The sequence below is a fragment of the Lycium barbarum genome, chromosome 5 (genome assembly GCF_019175385.1).
Source record: "Lycium barbarum isolate Lr01 chromosome 5, ASM1917538v2, whole genome shotgun sequence".
Lineage (NCBI taxonomy): Eukaryota > Viridiplantae > Streptophyta > Magnoliopsida > Solanales > Solanaceae > Lycium > Lycium barbarum.
Genome location: NC_083341.1, coordinates 141,352,224 through 141,374,767, shown reverse-complemented (window position 1 = coordinate 141,374,767; position 22,544 = coordinate 141,352,224). Strand labels below are relative to the sequence as shown.

Sequence of the window (22,544 nt, the reverse complement as noted above, 5' to 3'; positions counted from 1 at the left end):
TCAAACGTTAATTTTCCTTTTAGCTTGTTGACATAACTTCAACGATAAAGTAATTTAGTAAAGCAAATTAAAGGTGCTAGATCTTCTTATACGCAAGTTAAATAGTAGCAAAAATATCCTTTCTGTTGATAAATTTTCACATATGGTCTCAAACACTACCTTAAACTTATGTTTAGCAGCATTTGTTTTGTTTTCCACATTCCAACTGTTTATAGTTCTTTTAAATCCTATTTATTGCTGTATTAATTTAAAATTCACATTGTTCCAATAAAAAAGAAGAAGCAAAACCAAATCAAAGATGGGCATAACTATATATTACATCAAGATAGAATTTGGTTCACACAATGACATCAAAACCATCAATAATAATTAAACATAAATGATATAATGTGGTATATCACATTTCATATTTCTAAAACATTAATATTAACTTTAAACTCCGATTAATTAACAATCATGGTAACAATTGCATAAACGAGTTTGACTTCCAGGCACTAGCTCACAAACTGGATTTGGATTTTGTGACTTGAAGTTATCAAAACAATTTTGTTCACAACATTGTGTGTCACAAAGTTTGCTACCGCAGGTGCCCAGATTAGTCAGGCACTGTCCATTTGATATTGCATCCTTACTTGCTAGCACCAGTGAACCTATATATAAGAAAAGTATAATGGAAAATATTAAAATAAGCATGACACAAATTATAATATATATATATATACATATAGACACGTACAAGATTAATCCATTGGATGTTTAATCTTATGCTTATCTTACTATTGTTATTATATCAAGAGATTATCACAATTAAATCATTACCGGCCTTGGATCAAGGCAAATAAAGGGAAGGACTTTGAGCCGAAAAATATATTAGCTATGAACTAATTAATACTCCCTCTATTTCAATTTATGTGAACCCATTTTCTTTTTAGTTCGTGCCAAAATGAATGACCTCTTTCTTAATTTGGAAACAAATTCACTTTATGAAATGATTTACAGCCACACAAATATTCAAGATTTATTTTGAACCACAAGTTTCAAAAGTTTCACTCTTTCTTAATTATCATGTCCAGTCAAATGGGTTCACATAAATTGAAACGGAGGGAGTAATAGATTAGCAATAAATCTCCTAGTTAATTTTACTTATTAATTTTTTTATTTTTGTAGTGAGTTTATATCATGATTCGGAAAATTGCAAGAATAAAATAAATGATGAGGACAAATAGTTACCTGCTACAAAAATAAAGAGGAGGAACAAGCACAAAGTTGATGAGAGTTTAGCCATTTGATTGTGATAAATGAAAATATGCAAAAATGTTTTGAATATGAATATTACAGTGTAGAAAATGAGTACCCAGCAATGGCTATAAATACAGTGCACAAACACATACAAGATCTGAATTGAAAAGAAATATAAGGTAAGATAATAAATGGATGAATTATTAATTTTCCTAATTTATCATTATTCATTTGACATGTTTCATTAAGAAACCGTTAAATTTTCCTGCTAAAATGGATAGTATGAGACTTGATTCTTTGTTGACAGAGATATTTACATATTTGATCCTTCAAATATTAACAAAATTTAACTTTAGTCTTCGTGATGTCCGACTACATGAATTATTGAAATTGAATGAATTATTAATTTTCCTAATTTATCATTATTCATTTGACATGTTTTATTAAGAAAACTGTTAGTTTTTTTCCTGCTATAATGGATAGCATGAGACTTGATTGTTTGTTGATAGAGATATTTACATGATCCCTTAAATATTAACAAAACACCTCTTAAGAAAATACTAACATCTAAACAAAAAAGGGTATATTGACTAAACTGCCCTTAATTAAATATGTATTGGATTTGATCACATAACACTTAATAGGGCAAATATGGAAAAATATGATTAATTCTTTCTTGATTTGATAAGTGGATATTCTTTTTGACTTAAGAAAAAAAAGGCTAAGTGAACACTCTTTATAATCTGAAGGAAGCATTAAATATGCTTCGTCGAATATTTTAAGGAATCAAAATTAATATTTGAACGAGTACAGCGCAATTTTTCCAGTTGGTTTTTGGGTAATTAGATAAATGTTTGCTTGATAAGGAATTTAATTTATCTTTTGCTTGATATCGGAGTGCTAGAAGAAGGCAGAAAATAATTGCAATAAAAAAGGGAAAAGGGTCAAATTTACCCCCGTACTTTGAGAAAAAATTTATATTTACCCCTAGTAACTTATACTACTAGTTCGTGTCCTCACCGTTAATGAAGTGTACAAATTTATCCCCATCCCTAACGGACTGTCACAGTGTCATTGACACCTCATTAAAAATGCCACATAATATCCTAGTCACAATTTTCTATTAATTTAACGCTAAATTAAATTGACCCGCCCCAAAATAAAACTCACCCCAAAACTGATCTCTCCAACCTTATTCATCTCCTTCCTCTATTGAAACAACATGCCACCATAAGCTCCACAGTAACTACACTAACCTTCCTCCAAATTCAACCATGAAAACCCTTTAAAATTCATGAGATAGGTACATAATTAATTATATCTTTTTTTAATAACACACAGTGCACATTAGCACTCCATTCATAGTGCACTCACTACATATACATACACATCACGACTTAAGAGATTCATCGGCTGATGGCTTGAGGATCTTCACTGGCCATCTTCTTTATTTTCAATTTTTTCATGGGTTTGTTGAAAATCAAAATGGATCTTATATGTTCTTTGTTTTCGTTTGAAATTGTACTCAATTGATCTTTTTGATGGATTTTGCTGATGAAATGTGGTTCCATGTTCTTGGGTTTAATTTAGAGCCCGTTTGGATTGGCTTACAGCTTAAAGCTTTTTGCAGCTTATAAGCTGAAAAAAATAAGTTGGGGTAGTCCAACTTATTTTTTTTTGGCTTATAAGCTGTTTTCAGCTTATAAGCTGCTTTAGATAAACTAAGTCAAATGGGTCCAATTATTTTTTTGAGCTTATTTTAAGCATAAAATGATTTTAAGCTGGCCAGTCAAACACTCAAAAAAACTGAAAACAGCTTATAAGCTAACTTATAAGCCAATCCAAACGGGCTCTTAGTGGGTAATGGGTCGAGTTTTATTTTGGGGCGGCTCAATTTAGTTTAGTGGTAGATTAATGGAAAATTGTAACTAGGATATTATGTGGCAATATTTAGTGAGGTGTCAATGACACTGTGGTAGCCTGTTAGGGACGGAGGTAAAATTTGTACACTTCATTAACGGTGAGGACACGGACTAGTAGCCTAAGTTATTAGGGTTAAAATATAAACTTTTTTCAAAGTAAAGGGATAAATTTGATCCTTTTCCCATAAAAAAAATTCCTAGATAGAAAAAGCATCCATTTTTTTAACCAAATAAGGATAAAGAGAACAAATATTCCATATTAGTGGGGATGTGAATTTATTTTTCTCTTTCTTACTTAGGTATTGCATTTTCCGAATCTAGTTATATTTTGGTCAACAAAATCCACTTAGGTATGTTGAATTGTTGATGTTATTTTCTTTCTTTATTTATCAATTTAATATAAAAAATTCTGCATCTTGCATTTATAGTCATTGTCTTACAACTTCTTCTTCTTATTATTATTATTAATGTGTTCCTAGCTAAAGTATTTTATCTTTGCTGTAAAATAAGGACTTTTTAAAGAAGAATAAACACTTTTAAATTCTCAAAAGCTTGATAAAACATGCTATAAATACTAATGATATTCTTACTTTGCAAATTGTTATTTAGATACTTATTCTTCTTTATTGTTGCTAAAATATTTGACAAGATTACAAAAAAAATCACATGGTGGCTTGGATACCCCCTCTTTTCTCCCCCTTTGTTTAAGTGCTTACGAATGGTGTTTTCCTCCTTTATTTGAGGTATTTTCCTCTTTGCTTTCCATAACCTAATTTTTAATTTTTATTTTTGAAGAAATTCAAAAATTTTAAGGCCCCGTAATGTCACAAAACTAGTTGGAACTTATTCGAGTGTATTGGAGTGTTTAAAACGTGTCAATGAACGAATGGTATATCAAGGGACGTATGGTATGATATCACACTTAGTGTAAGCGATAGAGTGGCTTAAAATACTCAAAATGGACAGAATAAAACCTCACAAGGGGGCTATGCCTCGCAGAATGATCGCATGGACTGAAATAAAAAAATCCTGTGTTGTGGGGCTATAGATGTGTGTCACACAAGATCTGAAAATAATTTCAAGTATAGTCTGGCTCTGTGGCTCAGAAAATAGCAGAATTAAAGTCACGTCGGAAAGAGAGAAAACACTTTATTTCTTCAGTGTATTAAAAAGCTTTTGAAGAGAAAAACGATCTAGGACTTCACCAATCTACCCAATGTTTCCAACAATAACTACATTAAATTTAGTTGATTAACGCACGGACCTTCAAGGATTAACACAAGAAAGCATAGATTTTTTATCCAATCATTGAGAAATCAAGATTGAACATAATTTTTTTTTTTCAAAAAGGTAAATCTCGACTCTTTCTTTTCCTGCGAGTTATAATAAAGCATAAGTATATGAACAATATATTAAATTAATTGAACCATAGATTACACGAATCCTAACCGCATGGATGAAACTGGCTAAGATGAGGGATAAAGTTTAAAGTTTAAACCTTTGGATATGTATTGATATATTTATTTTTTTACCCCGGACGTCAGGTGGACGATGAATTAAGCATTGAATTGCGAGAAGAACATGAGGAGTTGAAAAAACTTGTAATACAACTCGCTTGCATCATAAATAACATATACTACTGAGGGTCAGTTTTATAATTAAAAAATAGGCAAAATACATCAAATCACCCTTAAACTATATCCAAAATGTCGATATCACATCTAAACTATACGGGCGACCTATTACACAGCTGAACATATAAAAACTAAATTTATTTGCACCTTATAAGCTGACGTGACAAAAAAAATAATGATAATTAATAAATAGGCGAGTGAAGTAGTAAAAATAATTTTTAATTTAATAAAAATTGATTTTTTTTCAACTCTTCTTCTCCATTTTCACCACCTACCACCCCCACCACCCAAACCCGCCTCTTCTCCATTTCACCACCACCACCACCACATCCCCCTCTTCTTCTTCACGCCCCACCCTCCATTCTTTCTACTTCATTTTTTTTAATCACAATTCTCTACAACAACTTCATCAATTCATAATGATCTTCACGATTCTTCATCAATCCATAGAGAAGAAATTCACCATGTTACAACAACTTCACCAACTTAATCTTTTTCACTATCCACAATCAAATCCGTACACACCCACCATGGATTTCACTACCCCTATGAACCCCACCCTTCCAAAATCATACCAATTTCACCACTTCCTTCCACTACCAAAAGTCACAACACCACCATCACCTATTTCAACACCCATCACCAAATACCATAGCAACACCACCGCCACCATCGAAATTGTCGACCATCATCATCAATTTCATCACCTTCCACCAAAACCACCGCCAAAGAATAATTTGGTGCAAAATCAAGAGAGAATTTTACACACAGAGAGAGAGAGGGGAACAATCCAAGAAATAGCAAAGATTGATTTTTTTGCAAAACTTAGAGAGAATTGTCCGGCATCTTGGCCGGATTTTTGTGGCAAATCAGTTTCTGTTTTTTTTTTTTTAATGGTGGGCCCTAAATTGGTGGTGATGGCATCTTTATTTATAGCTAGTAAATTTGATGGTGATGATTGGGTTTGGGGATGGTGATATGCCAACAGTGACAATGGAGTTTTTGTGATGAGTATAGAAATTAAGGAAAAAGAAAATAGTGTAAATTAAAAAAAAAAAGAAACAGTACTGGAAGTAATAAAATTTATTTTATTTCCACGTGGCACTGACAAGGATGCGCGTGTGGAACACCACACACTGCAAAAGTGGTATAATGCCTTGCAGGGTGCGAATAATTTCAGTTTTTAGATGTTCAGGTGTGTAATAGGTCGCCCGTATAGTTTATGTGTGATATCGACATTTTGGGTATAGTTTAAGGGTGATTTGATGTATTTTGCCTTAAAAAATATGTTGATTTAAGATGGAGGGGTTTAACTGTCCCATTCAAAATGTGAAGGAGGTAGTGTTTCACAAACTAAAATGTTAAGGGGGTGAAGCTGACTTTACTCCTAAAAACTAGATGATGAAAGCACGTGGTAGCATGGGCCCAACACAAAAAATAGTATCACACTTTTTTTTAGTCTATCTAAAAAAGAATGCTATATTTTTATGTTTAGAAATCATTTAACTTGAAACTTCCCCTTTTACCTTTAATGAAATGATTTAAATCCACACAAATACCTATGACTTATTTTAGATCACAAGTTTCAAAGATCTTTCCTTTCTTTTTTTAAACTTTGTGCCTAGTCAAACTATGTCACATAAATTAGGACAGAGAGAGTACCTTTTAGTAATATAATTAAGGAAATTTTATTATAGAAAGTATTATAATTCAATTAATTGAAAATATCAATAAATTATTTTATTTAGCCCGCTTCTCTCATAGATGACTTTCCGGGTTTGGTTCTCCAGTTGAAAGATTTGAAATACACCTTCTCCTACCGAGTTTTATGTCATCATCTCTTTCTACTCAACAACACTAAAAAGCGCTTTCATGTGTCAGCATGTGTTGTAGTCTTAAATTTTTAAGTATAGACCAACTTCATCATTTTAAGAAAATATGTGTATACGTTTCTTGACGGTTTATATTTCGTCTTCTCGATGTTATTCCTCATTATTTGTGTGAGACGTATGTGTCTAAACTTATACCCAAAGGTACAATTTTTAAATCTTTTGGTTTTATGACTTCTTTAGCGGTTTTTGTGTTCAATTTAAATCGTTATTTTTTTCCTGAATTTATCTTCTTTAAATTTTCTCTAACCGCAAATTCGATAAATGAAACTCTACTGACCCCAATCTGAGATCAATCTCGGTCCTTCTGGTGTGCAAACCTCTTTCATGGAGGGGCATCGGCCGTCAAGTAAAAGACCTGTCCGATCTAGAAGGGGGTTACTGATTCTCGGTCCCCTAAAGTTAGAAAGCTGGTTAGACTGGCTAAGCCCCCTACTTAAGATTCAATTCATAAGAAATCAATGGAACCGATTAACAAACAAAGAAGATCTCCACTTCCAGCTACTCACAACTTTAGTGGAGATGCGAGTGAATCCCGGAAGTCACGGAGCTCTCTTCTCTTTCAATGGCAGCAGCTAGTTTAAGTTCAATGTCAGCCGTCCGATAATGGCCGGTCTTTAAAGGCCCTTAAGAAAGCTACAACTACTGGCGCTTCAAAAAGCTTAGGATAGGACTGTAATAATAACAAAGCCAGATAGAGATACTGTTCGTTCAGAATTGATTCAAATGGCGAGGACCCACGGGAAAATCCACCTTATTTATGCTCCGCACAGCAACTTGCCCGGTCAATATTATTGCCCCGTAAGTGAAATAAGGGATTCTAATGTTTCTTGAGTGTGGCACGCATCTCTACATCTTTTCCTATCTATAGTCAGGGGACTGCTGCTCCTTAGCGCAAGCGCTAAGTAAGCAAGCTACCGCTCCGTGGGGTAAAAACCGAGGAAAATAAAGAACGTCAAGTAGAAAGGAGTCATTTCTGCTTTCTAATTCATTCACTTCAAGACTGGTTCTGAACGCCACGAACAGGTCGAGATGCGACGTCGATCACATCGGGTGGGGCCATTCTCCCAGAGAAGCGTACCTTTACCATTTTCTAAATTTATTATCATTATTTAAATGTCCTAATTTTTTTTGTTGCAATTGTATCCTACTTTTTCACGTGGACCCCACCTTATTTTTTTATTTTTTTTTGCAATTATATCCTAAGTCTTCACGTGGACCCACCTTAATTTTTTTTTTATATTTCTACTATTATAGAAGAGTGGGACCCACCTTATTTTTTTTATTTCTACTATTATAGAAGAGTGGGGCCCACTTTTTTTTTTTTTTTTTTTTTTTTTAATTTACTATTATAGATCAATTTAAATCGTTCTTCTATTATAGATCAATTTAAATCGTTCTTTCTTTTTTCCTGAATTTCTCTAAGCGTACCTTTACCATTTTCTGAACTTATTATCATTATTTAAATGTCCTTTTTTTTGTTGCAATTGTCTCCTACTTCTTCACGTGGACCCCACCTTATTTTTTTTTTAATTTCTACTATTATAGAAGAGTAGGCCTCACCTTAATTTTTTTTTAATTAGTATAGTAGATATAGAAGAGTGAGCCCCACCTTAATTTTTTTTATTTTTTATTTACTATTCTAGAAGAGTGGGTGGACGACGATCCAACCCACTCTTCTAATATAGTAGAAATGTTAAGGGGGTGAAGCGGAATTTTCTCCCGAGAAAGTGATAAAATAATACCTTGTATTTGGGGTAGATTCAGAAATATCTTTTAAATATATTCTTGACCAGTTTTGATTCTTTAGCTTTGCTATTGTTACATGTGCATGGGGCCCTCCCCACTTCCCTCCCGGTACTCATTTGTTTTCATTAAGATTAAGACGTCTGAATCTGAATACACATCTGAATCATTAAGATGTTGTCTCTAGGTCTGAACACTGAATGATTAAGACCGTTTGTTTTTCAACATCTAAATGTGCATAATATATTTATTTAAACATAATAAATATACAATTCAAATTAAAAAGTAACTAAATAGTAGAAAATAAATACAAATTTAATAAAAAATATTATTTGATTAAAAAATGAAACATTTATGTTCACTAGTAATAGTGGAGATGTTTTGTAGTCGTGATGGGTGGTGAGTGGGTGATTAGGGTGAGGGGTGGAAGGTAGTGGGGGTGGGGTTGGTGGTTGGTTTTGGCGGGGAGTGGGGGTGGGGTTGGTGGTGGGAGGTGAGGGTGGGTGGCGTGGGGTAAGGGTAGGGGTTGATGGTGGGGTTGGCGGGGAGTGGGGGTGGGTGGTGTGGCGTGGGATTGGGGTTGGTGGTGGGGTGGGGTGGTGAGGAGTAGGGCTGTTCACAATTTTGGTTAAAACCAAAACCAAACCGAAAATTTAACCAAACCGAATAAAATAACCGACATTTGGTTTAGTTTGGTTTGGTTTTAAATTTGAAAAACCGATAATATTTGGTTTGGTTATGATTATAGTAATAAATAACCGAACCAAACCGATAATTATATACATTAAATTTATAATTATTTATATGTATAATATTAGCTTTTCATAAATAATTAAATATATTTTATACCTTTTAATTATTAATTTAATTTTGGTCTACTTATTTTTAAGGCCCATGTCTTAAAAGAATATGTCCAACAATCCAAGCCCAACTCTAATAAGTCGTAAGCATAAGGGTTGTTTGTATTTTGAAACCTCTGTTTGACTTGTTCTTTTGAATCTAAACTGCGTTGTAAGTTTGGTCCACCTGATTTGCCAACAGCGTGTCTTTCCCTCAATATGCAGCAAAGTTCACCCTTGTGGGCCATGAGGAAAAAAAAGCTTCATAAGAAATTTGAAGAATGTAGAGAGAGAATATTTGAATTGTCACGGCTAGTCATAAACCGAAAAACCGAACCGACAATAACCAAACCGGTGGTTATTATTTTACTTGGTTTGGTTATGGTTTTAGACATTTAAAAACCGACTAAATTGGTTTGGTTATGGTTTTAACCAATAACCGACCCAAACCGAACCATGAACACCCCTAGTGAGGAGTGGGGGGTTGAGGTGGATGGGTGGGGTTGGAGTGGAGAGTAGGTGGGGGTGGGGTTGAGGTGGAGGGTTCGGGTTAGAGCTGGTGATAAAAAAGTTTCATACAAAAACTTTCTCTTAATGATATTAAGACTTGGTTCAAGATCTTAATGATTAAGACCTATTCAGATCCAATAAGTGCTTAAATCTTAATGCAAACAAATGTACTTAATGGCTTAAGGTCTGAACCATTCAGATTCAGACCTCCAATAAGTGCAAACAAATGAGGCCTTAAGGGGCTTTTGTTTTTGAACAGACGGCAGCCAAACCTGAGCCTTTTTGAATTTCATCAAATATTTAACAAACTTTTTCAGTGAGATTTAACGAGAATTGTGGAAATAATAATAATAATAAAAAAAAACTAATAAAATTCTTGTCAGATCCCAGAAAACTGAAAACCAAAACTATAACAAAAAAAAAAAAACTATAAATTACACCTCAAAAATATTGTGCCAGACCCTAAAAATAATCAAAAATGCAAAAAAGAAAAATGTAACTCCAATATAAATTCCTATTAAAAAATTCTCACTATTTTCGTTAAATCTAACAATCAAAATTTATTTAAAATATTTAACAAAAATTAAAAAATGCTCATTTTTTCTAAATTTAAAGGACTAAAACTGTTCTTGCTATACTTCCTCCCCAACATAATTTAAACATTGGAAGGGTTGCTTCCCCCTTAATCAGATTTCGGGTTCGAGCTTGGGTATACAAAAATCCTTGGTAGGTAGGCTTCCCCCAAATGGGACTTACGTGTCGCGAATCCGGATATAATCGAGCTCCAATACAGGTACCGGATAGGCAGATAACAGGTGGGAAACTAAAATAAAAACATTGGGGACCATTTTTATGTATTTTCACTAAAAAAAAAAAACCCATTATTATTATTATTTATTTTTGAAACAAAAGGAATAGTTGGAGCAATATCATATTCACTCCACTATAGTGCACTTGCCATTTCTTTCACATCTAAACACTGATCTGATCTTAAAGAATCAAAAGGTAACCAATAAAGTTTTAAATCCCAGATCTCTATTTTCCTTTTAGACAAATTTAGATTTATGTAAATATATGTATATGGGGTTGTCTCTATTTGTGTGTGTGTAATCTTGATTCAAAGTTATGGGTTTTTTTGTTATTTTTTATGTTAAAAGTTTTTTTTTTTTTTTTTGTGTGTGTGTGATGAAGTTGAAATTTGGGATTGTGTGCTTGTTAATTTGTTGTTTAGTTGTTCTGTCATTGTTATGAGATTTTGGGTTTCACTTCAAGAAGCAAATTAGTTGTCTTTAAATATTTGAGAACTTACTGTAGATGAAACTAGTAATAGTGGGTGTTAATTCTTGATGATTGAGGCTTCATTTGAAGTTTGTAATGTAAAAGATCTCTATTTTTTGTTAAGAGTAATTTAGATTTATGTAAATGTATGTATATGGGGTTGTCTCTATTTGTGTGTATCTATGTGTGTGTGATTTTGATTCAAAGTTGTGATTTTTTTGTTGAATGTTTAATTTCTTTGATGAAGTTGAATTTGGGTTTTGTTCATTTTTTGTTATTTGTTCTGTCATTGTTATGAGATATTGAGATTTGGGTTGTCTCTATTTTGTGTATATCTCTCTGTGTGTGTGTGATTTTGATTCTAAGTTAGTGGAATCTAAGCTTTTTGTGGTGATCTTTTTTGTTGAAAGTTTGTTTTTTTGTGATGAAGTTGAATCCGCGTCTGTGTGCTTGTAGTCATTGTTGTGAGATTTTGGGTCTTATTTTTTGAAGCAATTTAGTTGTCCTTAAACAATTGAGAATCAGTTGTTGGTGAACATAGTAATAATGGGTGCTAATTCTTGATGATCAAGGCTTGATTCGAAGTATCTAAAGTAAAAGATCACTAATTCAGAAAGGGAGAGTGTGGGTGATGGGATGCTATTGTTTTTGACAAAGAGATCTGCAATACGAAGAAGAAGCCAAGAAAATTCAATATCTACTATAAATACATAAAATAGTAATTTTTACCTTGTATATTCAGTGTAATATTTTGATGAACCGTGCTCCTAGATCCGCCCATGGAGATCTGGGATATTAGGACTTCAAGGAGTCTCTGTTTGAGTGGGAGATGAATTTCCTTCAGTCGTTTGGGGACGGATGGAAGAGAACTTAGGCATGATGTATGTTGAAAGGTGTTCATGGATTAGTGGGGCAAAGATTGGAGGAGTGACAAGTAGTTTGTCGGCTCCTCATTCTTTTTTAATGGAAAGGTGGTAACAAATTTGGTGATAGTTTAAGAGGAAAAATGTGGAGCCTAAGAGAATCGACTAAGTTTCTCCACTCACCTCTAGCATTGGAGGTAAGAGGGGAAGAAAGAGAAGAGAAAATGCAGAACCTAGAGAGAGTTCAATCACTAAAAAGGAACACGATAAAGAAGGGAGAGTGGAAAGGTCCCTTTCATCCGTAGGTTTGGATTATAGTGGAATATACAAGTCTGAGATTGTCTTAGAGGCAAAGCTCTTTTATTTATTCTAGACTATAAAAGATAATGGTAATTTTGGTTAATTTAAAGGAGGAAAGATGATTGGCAAGTGACTTGTGAATATTACTTTTCTGTTTGTGACTAAGAATATCTCTGTTTCTTGTGTTTCCTTTCATTCTTTCCACATGCTCTGGATGCCTTGTGTTGGTAAAATAGCTGCATTCTGCTTCTGATATATGGTTGAATTGTAAATATGACTCTCCAAGTTTCCCTAGTTGAAGTGAAAGGAGAATGCAGACTTACAAAATTTTGAAAGTTCTATCTATATTCTTGGGTCATCATGGTTTCTACCAGCATATAGTGGACTTCGTATGGTTACAAGAAGATTCTAATCAACTTATGTGATGTTTCTTTTCTGAACTATAAATAGACTAGTAGTAGCGACACAGTAATGCTCAAAATTGCTGTTCTCTGTTGTAGCTTGGTGCATTTCATCCTCACTGACTTATTTGAAAGTCTTGCTTTTATCTTTAATGCATATGGCCTGCTTTTATGATCTTGCTAGTTTCTTGAATCAGGTTGTTCCCGGAACTCTTTAACAAGAGAGAATTGGAGATATGGGTCGTGGAGTCAGCTATGGAGGAGGGCAAAGTTCACTGGGATACTTATTTGGGAGCGGTGAGGCGCCAAAACCAACCACGTCAAATGTTCAAGCTGTTCAAAGTGAAGGGCAGCCGATAAGTAAAGAGCCAGCGTCAAAGCCAGCTGTTTCTGCTACAGTTGATGCTACTAAGCAGATTCCTGCTGGTGTTCAGAGCACTGCTTTGAAAAACAGGGGAGATGGTCAAAACACAGGCAACTTTATCACGGTATTGCCCTTATGTCAATTAGTATGATGTGTATTGAAATGCTTGTCTAGTTCATTTTCATGCTTTGCTGGAGAAAATATTTTGATTGTTCGAAGAGTAATATAGATAGCTTGCCTTCTCATCTTTTGCAAATGAAAGTCTGGTTATTATGAAACAATTGACGATCACAACTCAGCTTAGAGAGAATCAAAGATAACTTCAAAGTTCACTCTTCATACCATTACAAGGTTGCGAGGAATGTATGTCAATTGTCAGGAAGGACCTTATTGCTTGTGATTCTTGTGGCTTCCGTCAGCAGAGTCTAGTTAAACCCTTTGCATGATTGATTCGAATGAGATCATTTATCCAGTCTTGAAGAGACATTAATGAGGATATCTAAAGAAGTTAAAAAAAATTGTGTGGCTAATAATAATACAAATTCTAAGATGTGTGCTGTATTCAGCTATGTGCTCCTTTTCTTTCGCATCCACTAGTCTTATTTCTTTAATCCAAAGCATGATCCTTCCTTTCCCCAAATGTTTTAAACTAACAGAAGAACTGTCAGCTTTATTTATTGGTTTATTGGCCATATTTTAATTTCTGGCAACTAGTTGAATGCTCACTGGGTTCCCTTGTTACTGATAGCCACTGGTATGATAATGTGGGCTAGTTATCCACCACCAACTGCGTCTTACTAATTCGCATTTTATTTGAGAAGGATTTGATACAATAAAGAACTAAGGATGTCACTCCAAACCCTATGCAATTCAAGCTAATCAACGGATCCCAAGCATTCATCTCCAACATTGTTTTAATCAAGTAATTTGAGAAGTTTCCATTAATATGCATCGAGAAGATGTCAATGGTTACACCAGTTAAGCAAAAAAGGGAACTCCTGTATATAATTATATATTCCTGTGGTAACTATAGGTAACTGAAGGAACTAACAAGTCCATGAAATTATCAAGACTATTCACATTTTTAAGTTCACACCAACAAAAGAGATTCTTTTAACATCTAGCTTTGAGAAGGTACGTAGAGAGTAGAGATTCCTTTGAAGTATCTGAGATTTCTTTCTTTCCAAATGCACCAAAAATGCAGGCTAGAACCTCATCTCCAGCAGCCTTTCTAAAAGTGAATGCAAAAAAAAAAAAAAAAAAAAAAAACAAGGTCCATGTGGCTTGAAGAAAAAGCGTGTAGAGAAGCGCACACTTCTTTGAAGCCAGGCATACATGTTACAGAAAATAAAAAACTACCAACACATGCGAGTTAGTAGTATAATGATCATTTTGCAATTAAAATAACTAATTTCAACCTCCAAATAGAATAAATGCTGATATTAATCTAATTTCTCAAAGTTGAGATATAAAGAACCGGTCGCTTCTTATTGGAATCACTTTGCACATCATTGTTTGAAGCACACACTTCTCTACCCTTGTTTCATATTGCTTCATCGTTTTAAGTGACAAAGCGATGGATTTTATTGAATATGGATAGTTGGAATTGTATTAGCCTTCCTGTAAATGAATTTCTTGATTGCATTTTGCTCAAGTGATACATCGCCATCAGTCTATGAATTAGTGTACAGCTTTGTTGCTGCAAAAATAGGTGGTCTCACTGGCTATGTGTTTCAGGCCGGTTAAGCTGCTAGCACATTCTATAGATGTATACTCTACTACTGTGAAGTGAGAATAATTTGTAAGCTTGCATGTTTGGGGACTGCTGACTTCCTGACCGACTTCTAATATATTGTTGTGGATTTTGAGATTTATCTGTGGCATTTGCTTGCCAATTTGGGATCACATTCGGATAAAAGTGCTTTAGTTCCTAGTTGGAAACGATATGTATCAGTTGTTATTGATTATGATGTAGTAATATTTTGGCATTCTTATAACGGGGGGGATCTTGTTAATTTCTTATCTTGTATAATCATATCATGTTGTTGATTTCTAGATAAGTGTGTCTTAGTTTTGATTCAGGCTATTACCTTGATGTAGGACCGTCCATCTACCAAAATCCATGCTGCTCCTGGAGGTGGATCTTCTTTGGGTTATCTATTCGGCGATGGCAGCAGCTAAGCAATTCTCCAATCTACAATTGGATAATTGTTTTATCACTTCTTTATCTTTTGTCTTTCGACGATGTTGTAATTGTAATTGTGAGTACTTAAGGCTGGTGTGACTTGTGAAGTGTTAGTTGCATAAGCTTTGATCCAAAGTCCCAGTTGACACCCATGAAACTAAATTTACTTGAAATGTAATATGCCACTTTTGTTAATTGATCATTTGATTGAACAGCTTTTCTTGCCTAGACTTCGTATCTGTGTTTGCTTATGTATAATTGAAGGTTTCGAATCAGATTTTAGGCACTGCATGTCCATCAACCAGTGATGGATTTTATTTAGTACTCGTGGTGTCTGGCTTAGCTTGTGCGCATCAACTAACGGTAGTATCTGCTGAAAGTGATTAACTTTATCCTCTCTATCTCATGTGTTTTAGTACTTTATGTGAACCTTAAATAATAATCAACATTTTTCGTGTGAAAACAAAAGATCTAGATAAAGGGTAATATATGTTGGTTCATCCTAGCTGGCAATGGAAAGAGAGATTTCATCTCAATATGCATTATTATGGCCAGTTGAAAAAGATGTCCAAGCAACTCTCACGACTTCATATCAAGTGGAACAGCTATTTTATCATGGCAAACTATTTGTCTTTCATCATTACAAAAAACTACAAAAGATTTAAAATTGATGAGTTACTTATAAGATAATTTCATAGTAAGCATTCGGTTGGTTCCATGACAATGGTGCGATAAAAAGAGCATTTCATCCCACCTTAAAAATTAAAAAGTACAAACAACTAAACCAAATGGAACTGAGAACAAAAGAGAATAGCTCACAAAAACCAAAAAGGTTTGCACATAGGAAACAACACACTGCAAACACGACTGCAATAGGTCTTCAAGTATGATGCTCCCCCTTTGTGTTACTACACTCGACAGTAAATATTTACATTTGTTCGTATAAAGCAAATCGCATGGAGTGGGTAATAGATTCAATTCCTCTTCAAAGAGGTACAACAATTGTTGCATTTGGTCTTGGAGGAGGTGGAGCTGGAATTATTCCCCATTTGCGGCGAACATCTTCCAAATCCTCGTGAAAATGTTTTTCATAGTACACGCACATAAGATCTGTGCTACGAGCTCCAGCCTTAAGCGCCCATGGGAAGTAATGCTGGTAGAACAAGCTCCTTTGCTTGTCACTAAACCTTGCTGTACCCCCTAGCACAGACATCAAACACATGGGGAGTAGCATCTGTTCAAACTCAATCACCTTTAGGGCTGTTTCTCCGATAAGGTTCGTTGGCAGGCCAAAAAGGGTGTGCCAAAAGTCATGCACTTCACGAGCACGCATAGTTACATATGCCAACTCTTCAGTTTCCATGAATCGCACTGGTGGACGATCATCAGGTGAAAAGTTCCTAGATCCCATAAACCTTGCGTATGCAGCCCCAAAAGTGTTATCAGGTAGGTCCCATGCATGCCCCACTTTTGTAGAGATCACACGAGGTTGCTCCAACAGTATTTCCTGAGGTATAAGTTGTAAATACATCCAAAACAACAATCAGTAAACGAAAATATGCTTCAAACTAATTATAGAAACTTCTAAAACAGATAGAATGAAAATAGCCAAATGAGATAATTAGTACTTTAATAAAATGGAAAATAATTGAACATATATCACAAGCTTTCATGTCCGTCATCCACTTCTAAGACTAGCACTAATGTAGCTGTATGTTAGTACTATCTGCCTTGTAACTGTTATAGCTCTTTCAGAGTTAGTACAGGTTTCCAGCATATAGATAGGACACCAAACTTTATTAGACAGGAAAGATGATCAGAATATCTCTTGGAGCTAGGAACGAACAGAGAATGATTAGGAAAGCAAAAGAGAAGAAGAACACAGCTAAGAATTTCCTAGCTTTTGCTTGAGCCACATTGTTCACCGCATAAGTGAGCCCCTAACTGCGTCCAGAGGCGGACCCAGGATTTGAGCGCAACAGGGGCACCATTATCTTTAATGTGTCAATTACTAGCGACAAAGTTAGGCGTGCGACTCTTAAAAAACTTATTGATTACAATAGCAAAGTGCAAACTTCAACATTATCAAATATAATTAATTTGATACTAATATAACAAAATTACATCATCAACTCATTCTTGAACTCGACGCGTTTTCATTTTTTGAAAATGGTCAATAATAGCATCATTGATTACAGTTGCAAATACTTCTCAAAGTAACAAACTAAACAATTATTTTTTAAAAAATCACTAATAGTACTGCGTAATTCATCTTAGGCTCATTATCACCATTATATTATTAAAAAGAGGATAAATAACCAATAAACTTCTCTCAAATCCATTTGAAAAATAGAAACAAACCTGACTTTTCAAGACCTTAAGTTGATTGTACAAAATCCAAAATTTAAGAATATGATAAGATTTTAGGGCTTAGTATAAGATAATACAATTTTTAATTAAATGAAATCTATAAAGTTATGTATTCCTCAATCCCTAGTAATTAAATACTATTATATAGTTATATAATAAGTAATCTATATTATCACTAAAAAAGAAGGGGAAGCTTTACTGTAAGAGAAGTCCGATCGTTGGCTCGAATTCGATTGCCGGAGAAATTAATGAATATCGACAATAGATTCGACTATGGGTGACGTTCCTAACTTAGTGATTTGTGAAAAACTTGATAATGGAGAAGGATTTGAGAATGGAGAGAGCCAAAGGAGTTTCTTTTTGCTTATTACGTTGGGAAAAGATAAGTGGGAAGTGGGAAAAGATCTTTTGAAATTTGGAGCTTTTAGGGGGAGAGATTTAATGAAAAAGTAAAATGGGAGGGGACATAAACAATAAAACGATTTAAAAAAAAAAAAAATCTGCATTAAACGCAGGTTTGTACAGCAGTTTACTGCACAAATTTAAAAAAATAGTAATTGTAGGAGTCGAGATTCGAACTCGAGTCGCGACCGGTGAGCATCAGCTCAGGGGCACTCCTACCAACTGAACTATTTTAGCAATTATGTTTGAGGGGTCCTTTTAAAATATATAATAGTTTTTCAAGGTATATAAATATATGTATGTAGGGTTTTTTCCGAAGTTACGGGGGGCACGTGTCCCCCCACCCTCCAAGCTGAGTCCGCCCCTGACTGCTTCCTACATCAAGCTATAAAGGCACTAGAGTTGCTGAGTTGCACTTAGCTGTACCAACACTGGTACACATGCCTTAAACAGCTATAGGCGGGTTCACACTGCTTTCAGGTCCAATCCTATTGGGCTCAATTGTTTATTCTCCCTGCCACTGTGGTGAAGGCAACTGAAGCATACTCTAGAAGTTTTATTTGGTCAGAGGTGAACACTACCAAGAGAGCATTGGTATCGTGGGAGAAGATGTGTATACCAAAGACTGCATGTGGCTTGAATCTTACAAATCTAAAGGTGTGGAATAGAGCAGCCATAGCAAAGATGCGCAAGACAAGCTCTGGATAAAGTGGATTCATAGTTACTACATAAAAGCGCAATCGTTGAAACAAATGAAGATCCCACTTCAAGCTAGCTGGATGGTGAGAAAACTACTTGGTACAAGAGACTTACCTCAAGTTCAAAAGTAGCAACAACCAGACGAGAAGCCAAATCAAATGTATCTACTAATAACTGCTTGACACATTTCCTAAGGTGAATTGGAGGCCTTTGATGTTCAGAAACTCTGCTAGGCCAAAAGCAATTTTTCTAATGTGGTTGTAGATTCAAATCAGATTACTTACTGTGGACAGGCTCCTGAACTGGGGTGTGCAGATGGACTCAAAGTGTGAGCTGTGTAATGGTGATAATAAAAACAGGGACCATTTGTTTTATGAGTGCGGGTCTGCAAAGCTGCTTGAGTGTAAACTAATGCAGTGGCTGAAGATCCAATAGCCCTCTCAGAGTACTTGGTGCCTGCATTGTACATTCTGATGATTCATTATCTAATTCCTGCTGAGAGATAGGTGATTGTCTTATGCTAGATGGTTAAGAAATCCTCCCTAGGAGGTCTGCTTGCCTTCTCGAACTTATAGGCAGTGGTGTTTTTGTTGTTTCTTGTTTTGTCTAGTGAGGTGGAGAGATACTACTTTAAGGAACAGTACACTGAGTTAGTTTTGCTGGTTTTGTAATGACATTTCCTGGTAATTAATAAAATACTTCTAATTACCAAAAAGAACACGAGTGATACATGAGACAACCTAAACATGCTACAAAATAGCTCAGATTGCAGCACACAGTTAGGACTACAAACTGCAGCCACTTCTCAGTAATTGAGGTAAGTAAATAGACATCCCTGATTCGACACTCGAAGAACTAAGTGACCAGTCTTCTCATAATACTGGAAATTTGTCTTCAATAGACTGCTTGCAAAGGCTAGGAGTAAGGAGAAACAGCCTTCATTTATCAGAAGCCAGTTGGTTTCATCAAATTCTAAGAATTCATTTCTTCACTAGCTATCAGTACAGAATGACAAGGGAGTTGAAGATCCTCAAAACTGGTGGTTTTCGCGTGTTCACAATGACTTCAGTCGTTAGCAAAGTTCACAAGTGAGCATGGACTCGTAGTAAACCAAATTTCATGAAGGCATGCTATCAATTCATGATTTTGTTCTAGAGCAGCTTGACTTAAGCAACCAAATATCAATGCTTAATCAGTGGTTAACTCAGCTAGTATGGCTTTCTGCACATCAATGAGACAAAGCTTGTGATTTTAGTTCATTTGTATGTAAGGCACATTGTTTGGAGTTTAGATGCTAAACACATTGTCTTATTTTAGCAGCTTTTCCATTTTTTTTCCCAAAGGCGAAAAACTTATGCTTATAATTTTAACTGCAATATAACAGGTCCTTAGTATGCAAGACAACAACATCATTCCCATCAAGGTACTCAAATAAAGAAATAAAATAAAAAAGTAATATTCATGAGAATAAAAGAGTGGGAGCAGGGGTTTGAATCACTCATCACATCATGGAGATCTCAAATTCTAAGCTCATTTGGTAGAACCCAAGAAAGCAACAAAAGTTGGGGCAGAGACGCAGAATAAAGCAATATTCCCCTCTTCACGAAGACCCCAAATTTTCAACTTAATTGGTAGAAACCAAACTCAACTCTACACCTTCAAAATTTCTTTTCCCCAAACGACCCACATGGTAGCAGAGCAACATTATATTTGAAGAATCAACTTTCAGTGCATATACCCATTTCATAAATGTTTGAGGTACATAAACACAAATGGAGAGTCCATGCAACATAGGTCACAACACTCTAACAAGCATCAAAGGAAGTGTTCCTTATAATATCAGATTTGAAATAATTGCAAGTGTTATCCACTTTGTAGTTAAGCAGTTCGCATACTTATATTCTATGCAGTAGTTACGGACGTTTGAACCAAACAAAGTAATCACAAAAACCTTCTAAATTACATTATGCAGAACCTTTCACAAAATATATATACGAGTATTTCTAAAGACTACTAGGCGAATGTGATGAGAACACCAAATCAAATATATAAATGAAGAGCAAGTCATTACATTCAACTGAAAATGAATTAAAATAAATAAATAAAGTAAAAGGCCTTACCCTGCCTTCGGGGCTCTTCTTCATCCTTTCAAGAACCCTATCAAAAGCTGGTTTCCCCGTCGTCTCACCCAAAGCAGCAATAAGATCTGCTCTTCGAGGATCTAACAACGCCCCAACTGCAGAACCAACTGCAACAGCAGCCTGTTGCCACCCTTTCAACCGAAGACGACCACCTTGTATCATGGCAATCCGATTCTGCATAAAAAAAAAATGAACAGGAAACAAAAAATTAAAATCAGAATTCTTAATTTCCTCAAACCAATTACATAGACTTCATGGACCCACCAACACATATCAACATGATTCGCCAAATGATAAACGAAAAATTGGTTGTGGCATTTTCACAAGCAGTTGGTGAACAAAAAAGATATTGCGAATCTTAAAAGAACTCAAAATTTGATATCAAAATCCTTAATTTCCTCAAACCAATAACATAAACTACAAGAACACACCAATAGATATCAACATGATTCGCCAAATGATGAACAAAAAATTGGTTGAAGCATTTTCACAAGCAGTTAGTCGGCAAAAATGAAATAGCAAAACTTAAAAGGATTGAATGGAAAATAAAAATCTGAACCACGAAACAAAAAATTGAAATCAAGATCATTAATTTCCTCAAACCAAGTACATAACTTCAACGACCCACCAACATATATCAACACATTTTGCCAAATAATAAACGAAAAATTGGTTGAGGCATTTTCACAAACAGTGGGCAAAAATGAAATTGCATATCTTGATAGGATTTAAGACAGATAAAGGTTATAATTATACTGACTCGTTATACATTAAACGGGTTGTTAAAAGAATATGAAAATAAGCATCATATCAACATGATTAGACAAATAATAAACAAAAAATTAGGTTGAGGCATTTTCACAAACAGTTAGTGTGCAAATATGAGATTGCACATCTTAAAAAGATTCAAGATGGATAAAGATTATAATTATTTTGATTGGTTGTTATACATTAAAGGGGTTGTTAAAATAATACGAAAATAAGCATTATATCAACATGATTAGTCAAATAGTAAACGAAAAATTGGTTGAGGCATTTCCACAAACAGTTAGTGGGCAGCAAATCTTAAAAGAATTCAAAAATCTGAAATCAAAATCCTTAATTTCCCCAAACCAACTTTATCAAAGACTCACCAAAATATATCAACATGATTTGCCAAATGATAAATGAAAAATTGGTTGAGGCATTTTAACAAACAGTTAGTGGGCAACAAATCTTAAAAGGATTCAAGATGGATAATAAAGGTTATAATTATACTGATTAGTTGTTATACAATTAAAGGGGTTGTTAAAGAATGCAAAAATAATTAGCATAATTTAATTAGCTCATACCAATTAGTTTAACGAGCTTCAAAGCAGAAATGGCGTTTTTGTTTTTTTTTTTCTTTTCACTCTAAAAAATAAAAAACTGTTCGCTAAAAAAGAAGTAAAAGGGCCAAAAAGGGTCCTAACTTATTAATTTGGCTAAAAAATACCCTCTTTTACGTATTCGACAAAAATTTGGCTGGAAAAAATACCCTCCTTTCACTTATTAGATTAAAAATGTCTTTAACGCTATCTTTTGGCTTCGTCTAAAACTAATGGTTGACTAACTGACTAAATGGGCGCTTTATAGAAAGCCATGCGACGGCGTATGATTGGTCCTGGATTCAATCCAATGTAAATTAAATTAAATTACTCAAACCATGTATATTGATCTGATCCATCCATATGATTAAACACGGATTCATGATTATTAAATCCCCTGCAGCGATTCCTTTCTT

The 22,544-nt window shown here is 34.6% G+C and overlaps 2 protein-coding genes across 4 annotated transcripts; one reads left to right on the top strand and one right to left on the bottom strand.

The window, feature by feature from the left end:
* The first annotated feature begins 10,630 nt into the window (after positions 1–10,630).
* Positions 10,631–15,398, top strand: LOC132641953 (protein SPIRAL1-like 1). 2 transcript variants are annotated; one of them, XM_060359108.1, is made up of 3 exons: positions 10,631–10,784; positions 12,819–13,109; positions 15,086–15,398. In XM_060359108.1, the coding sequence occupies exons 2-3, from the start codon at positions 12,858–12,860 to the stop codon at positions 15,164–15,166; spliced, it is 333 nt and encodes a 110-aa protein (XP_060215091.1). In that variant the 5' UTR covers positions 10,631–10,784; positions 12,819–12,857; the 3' UTR covers positions 15,167–15,398. The 2 variants fall into 2 exon arrangements, with proteins under 2 accessions (XP_060215091.1, XP_060215092.1); XM_060359109.1 differs by having other exon boundaries at positions 15,068–15,398.
* A 506-nt stretch (positions 15,399–15,904) lies between these two features.
* LOC132641952 (ubiquinone biosynthesis protein COQ4 homolog, mitochondrial) lies at positions 15,905–22,252 on the bottom strand. Of its 2 annotated transcripts, none has more exons than XM_060359107.1 (3): positions 22,114–22,252; positions 20,762–20,956; positions 15,905–16,677 (listed from the first exon to the last, which is right to left on the bottom strand). In XM_060359107.1, exons 2-3 carry the CDS (start codon positions 20,942–20,944, stop codon positions 16,156–16,158), a joined length of 705 nt encoding a protein of 234 aa, XP_060215090.1. In that variant the 5' UTR covers positions 20,945–20,956; positions 22,114–22,252; the 3' UTR covers positions 15,905–16,155. The 2 variants fall into 2 exon arrangements, with proteins under 2 accessions (XP_060215090.1, XP_060215089.1); XM_060359106.1 differs by lacking the exon at positions 22,114–22,252 and adding an exon at positions 21,916–22,068.
* Between the last annotated feature and the right edge of the window lie 292 nt (positions 22,253–22,544).

What these genes read in the sequence shown, in the direction of transcription:
- LOC132641953 (XM_060359108.1), top strand. Translation starts at nt 12,858, where the DNA reads ATGGGTCGTGGAGTCAGCTATGGAGGAGGGCAAAGTTCACTGGGATAC. An exon ending in ACACAGGCAACTTTATCACG is followed by an intron (nt 13,110 to 15,085) that starts GTATTGCCCTTA and finishes ACCTTGATGTAG; the next exon opens with GACCGTCCATCTACCAAAAT.
- LOC132641952 (XM_060359107.1), bottom strand. Translation starts at nt 20,944, where the DNA reads ATGATACAAGGTGGTCGTCTTCGGTTGAAAGGGTGGCAACAGGCTGCT. An exon ending in AGAAGAGCCCCGAAGGCAGG is followed by an intron (nt 16,678 to 20,761) that starts GTAAGGCCTTTT and finishes CTTATACCTCAG; the next exon opens with GAAATACTGTTGGAGCAACC.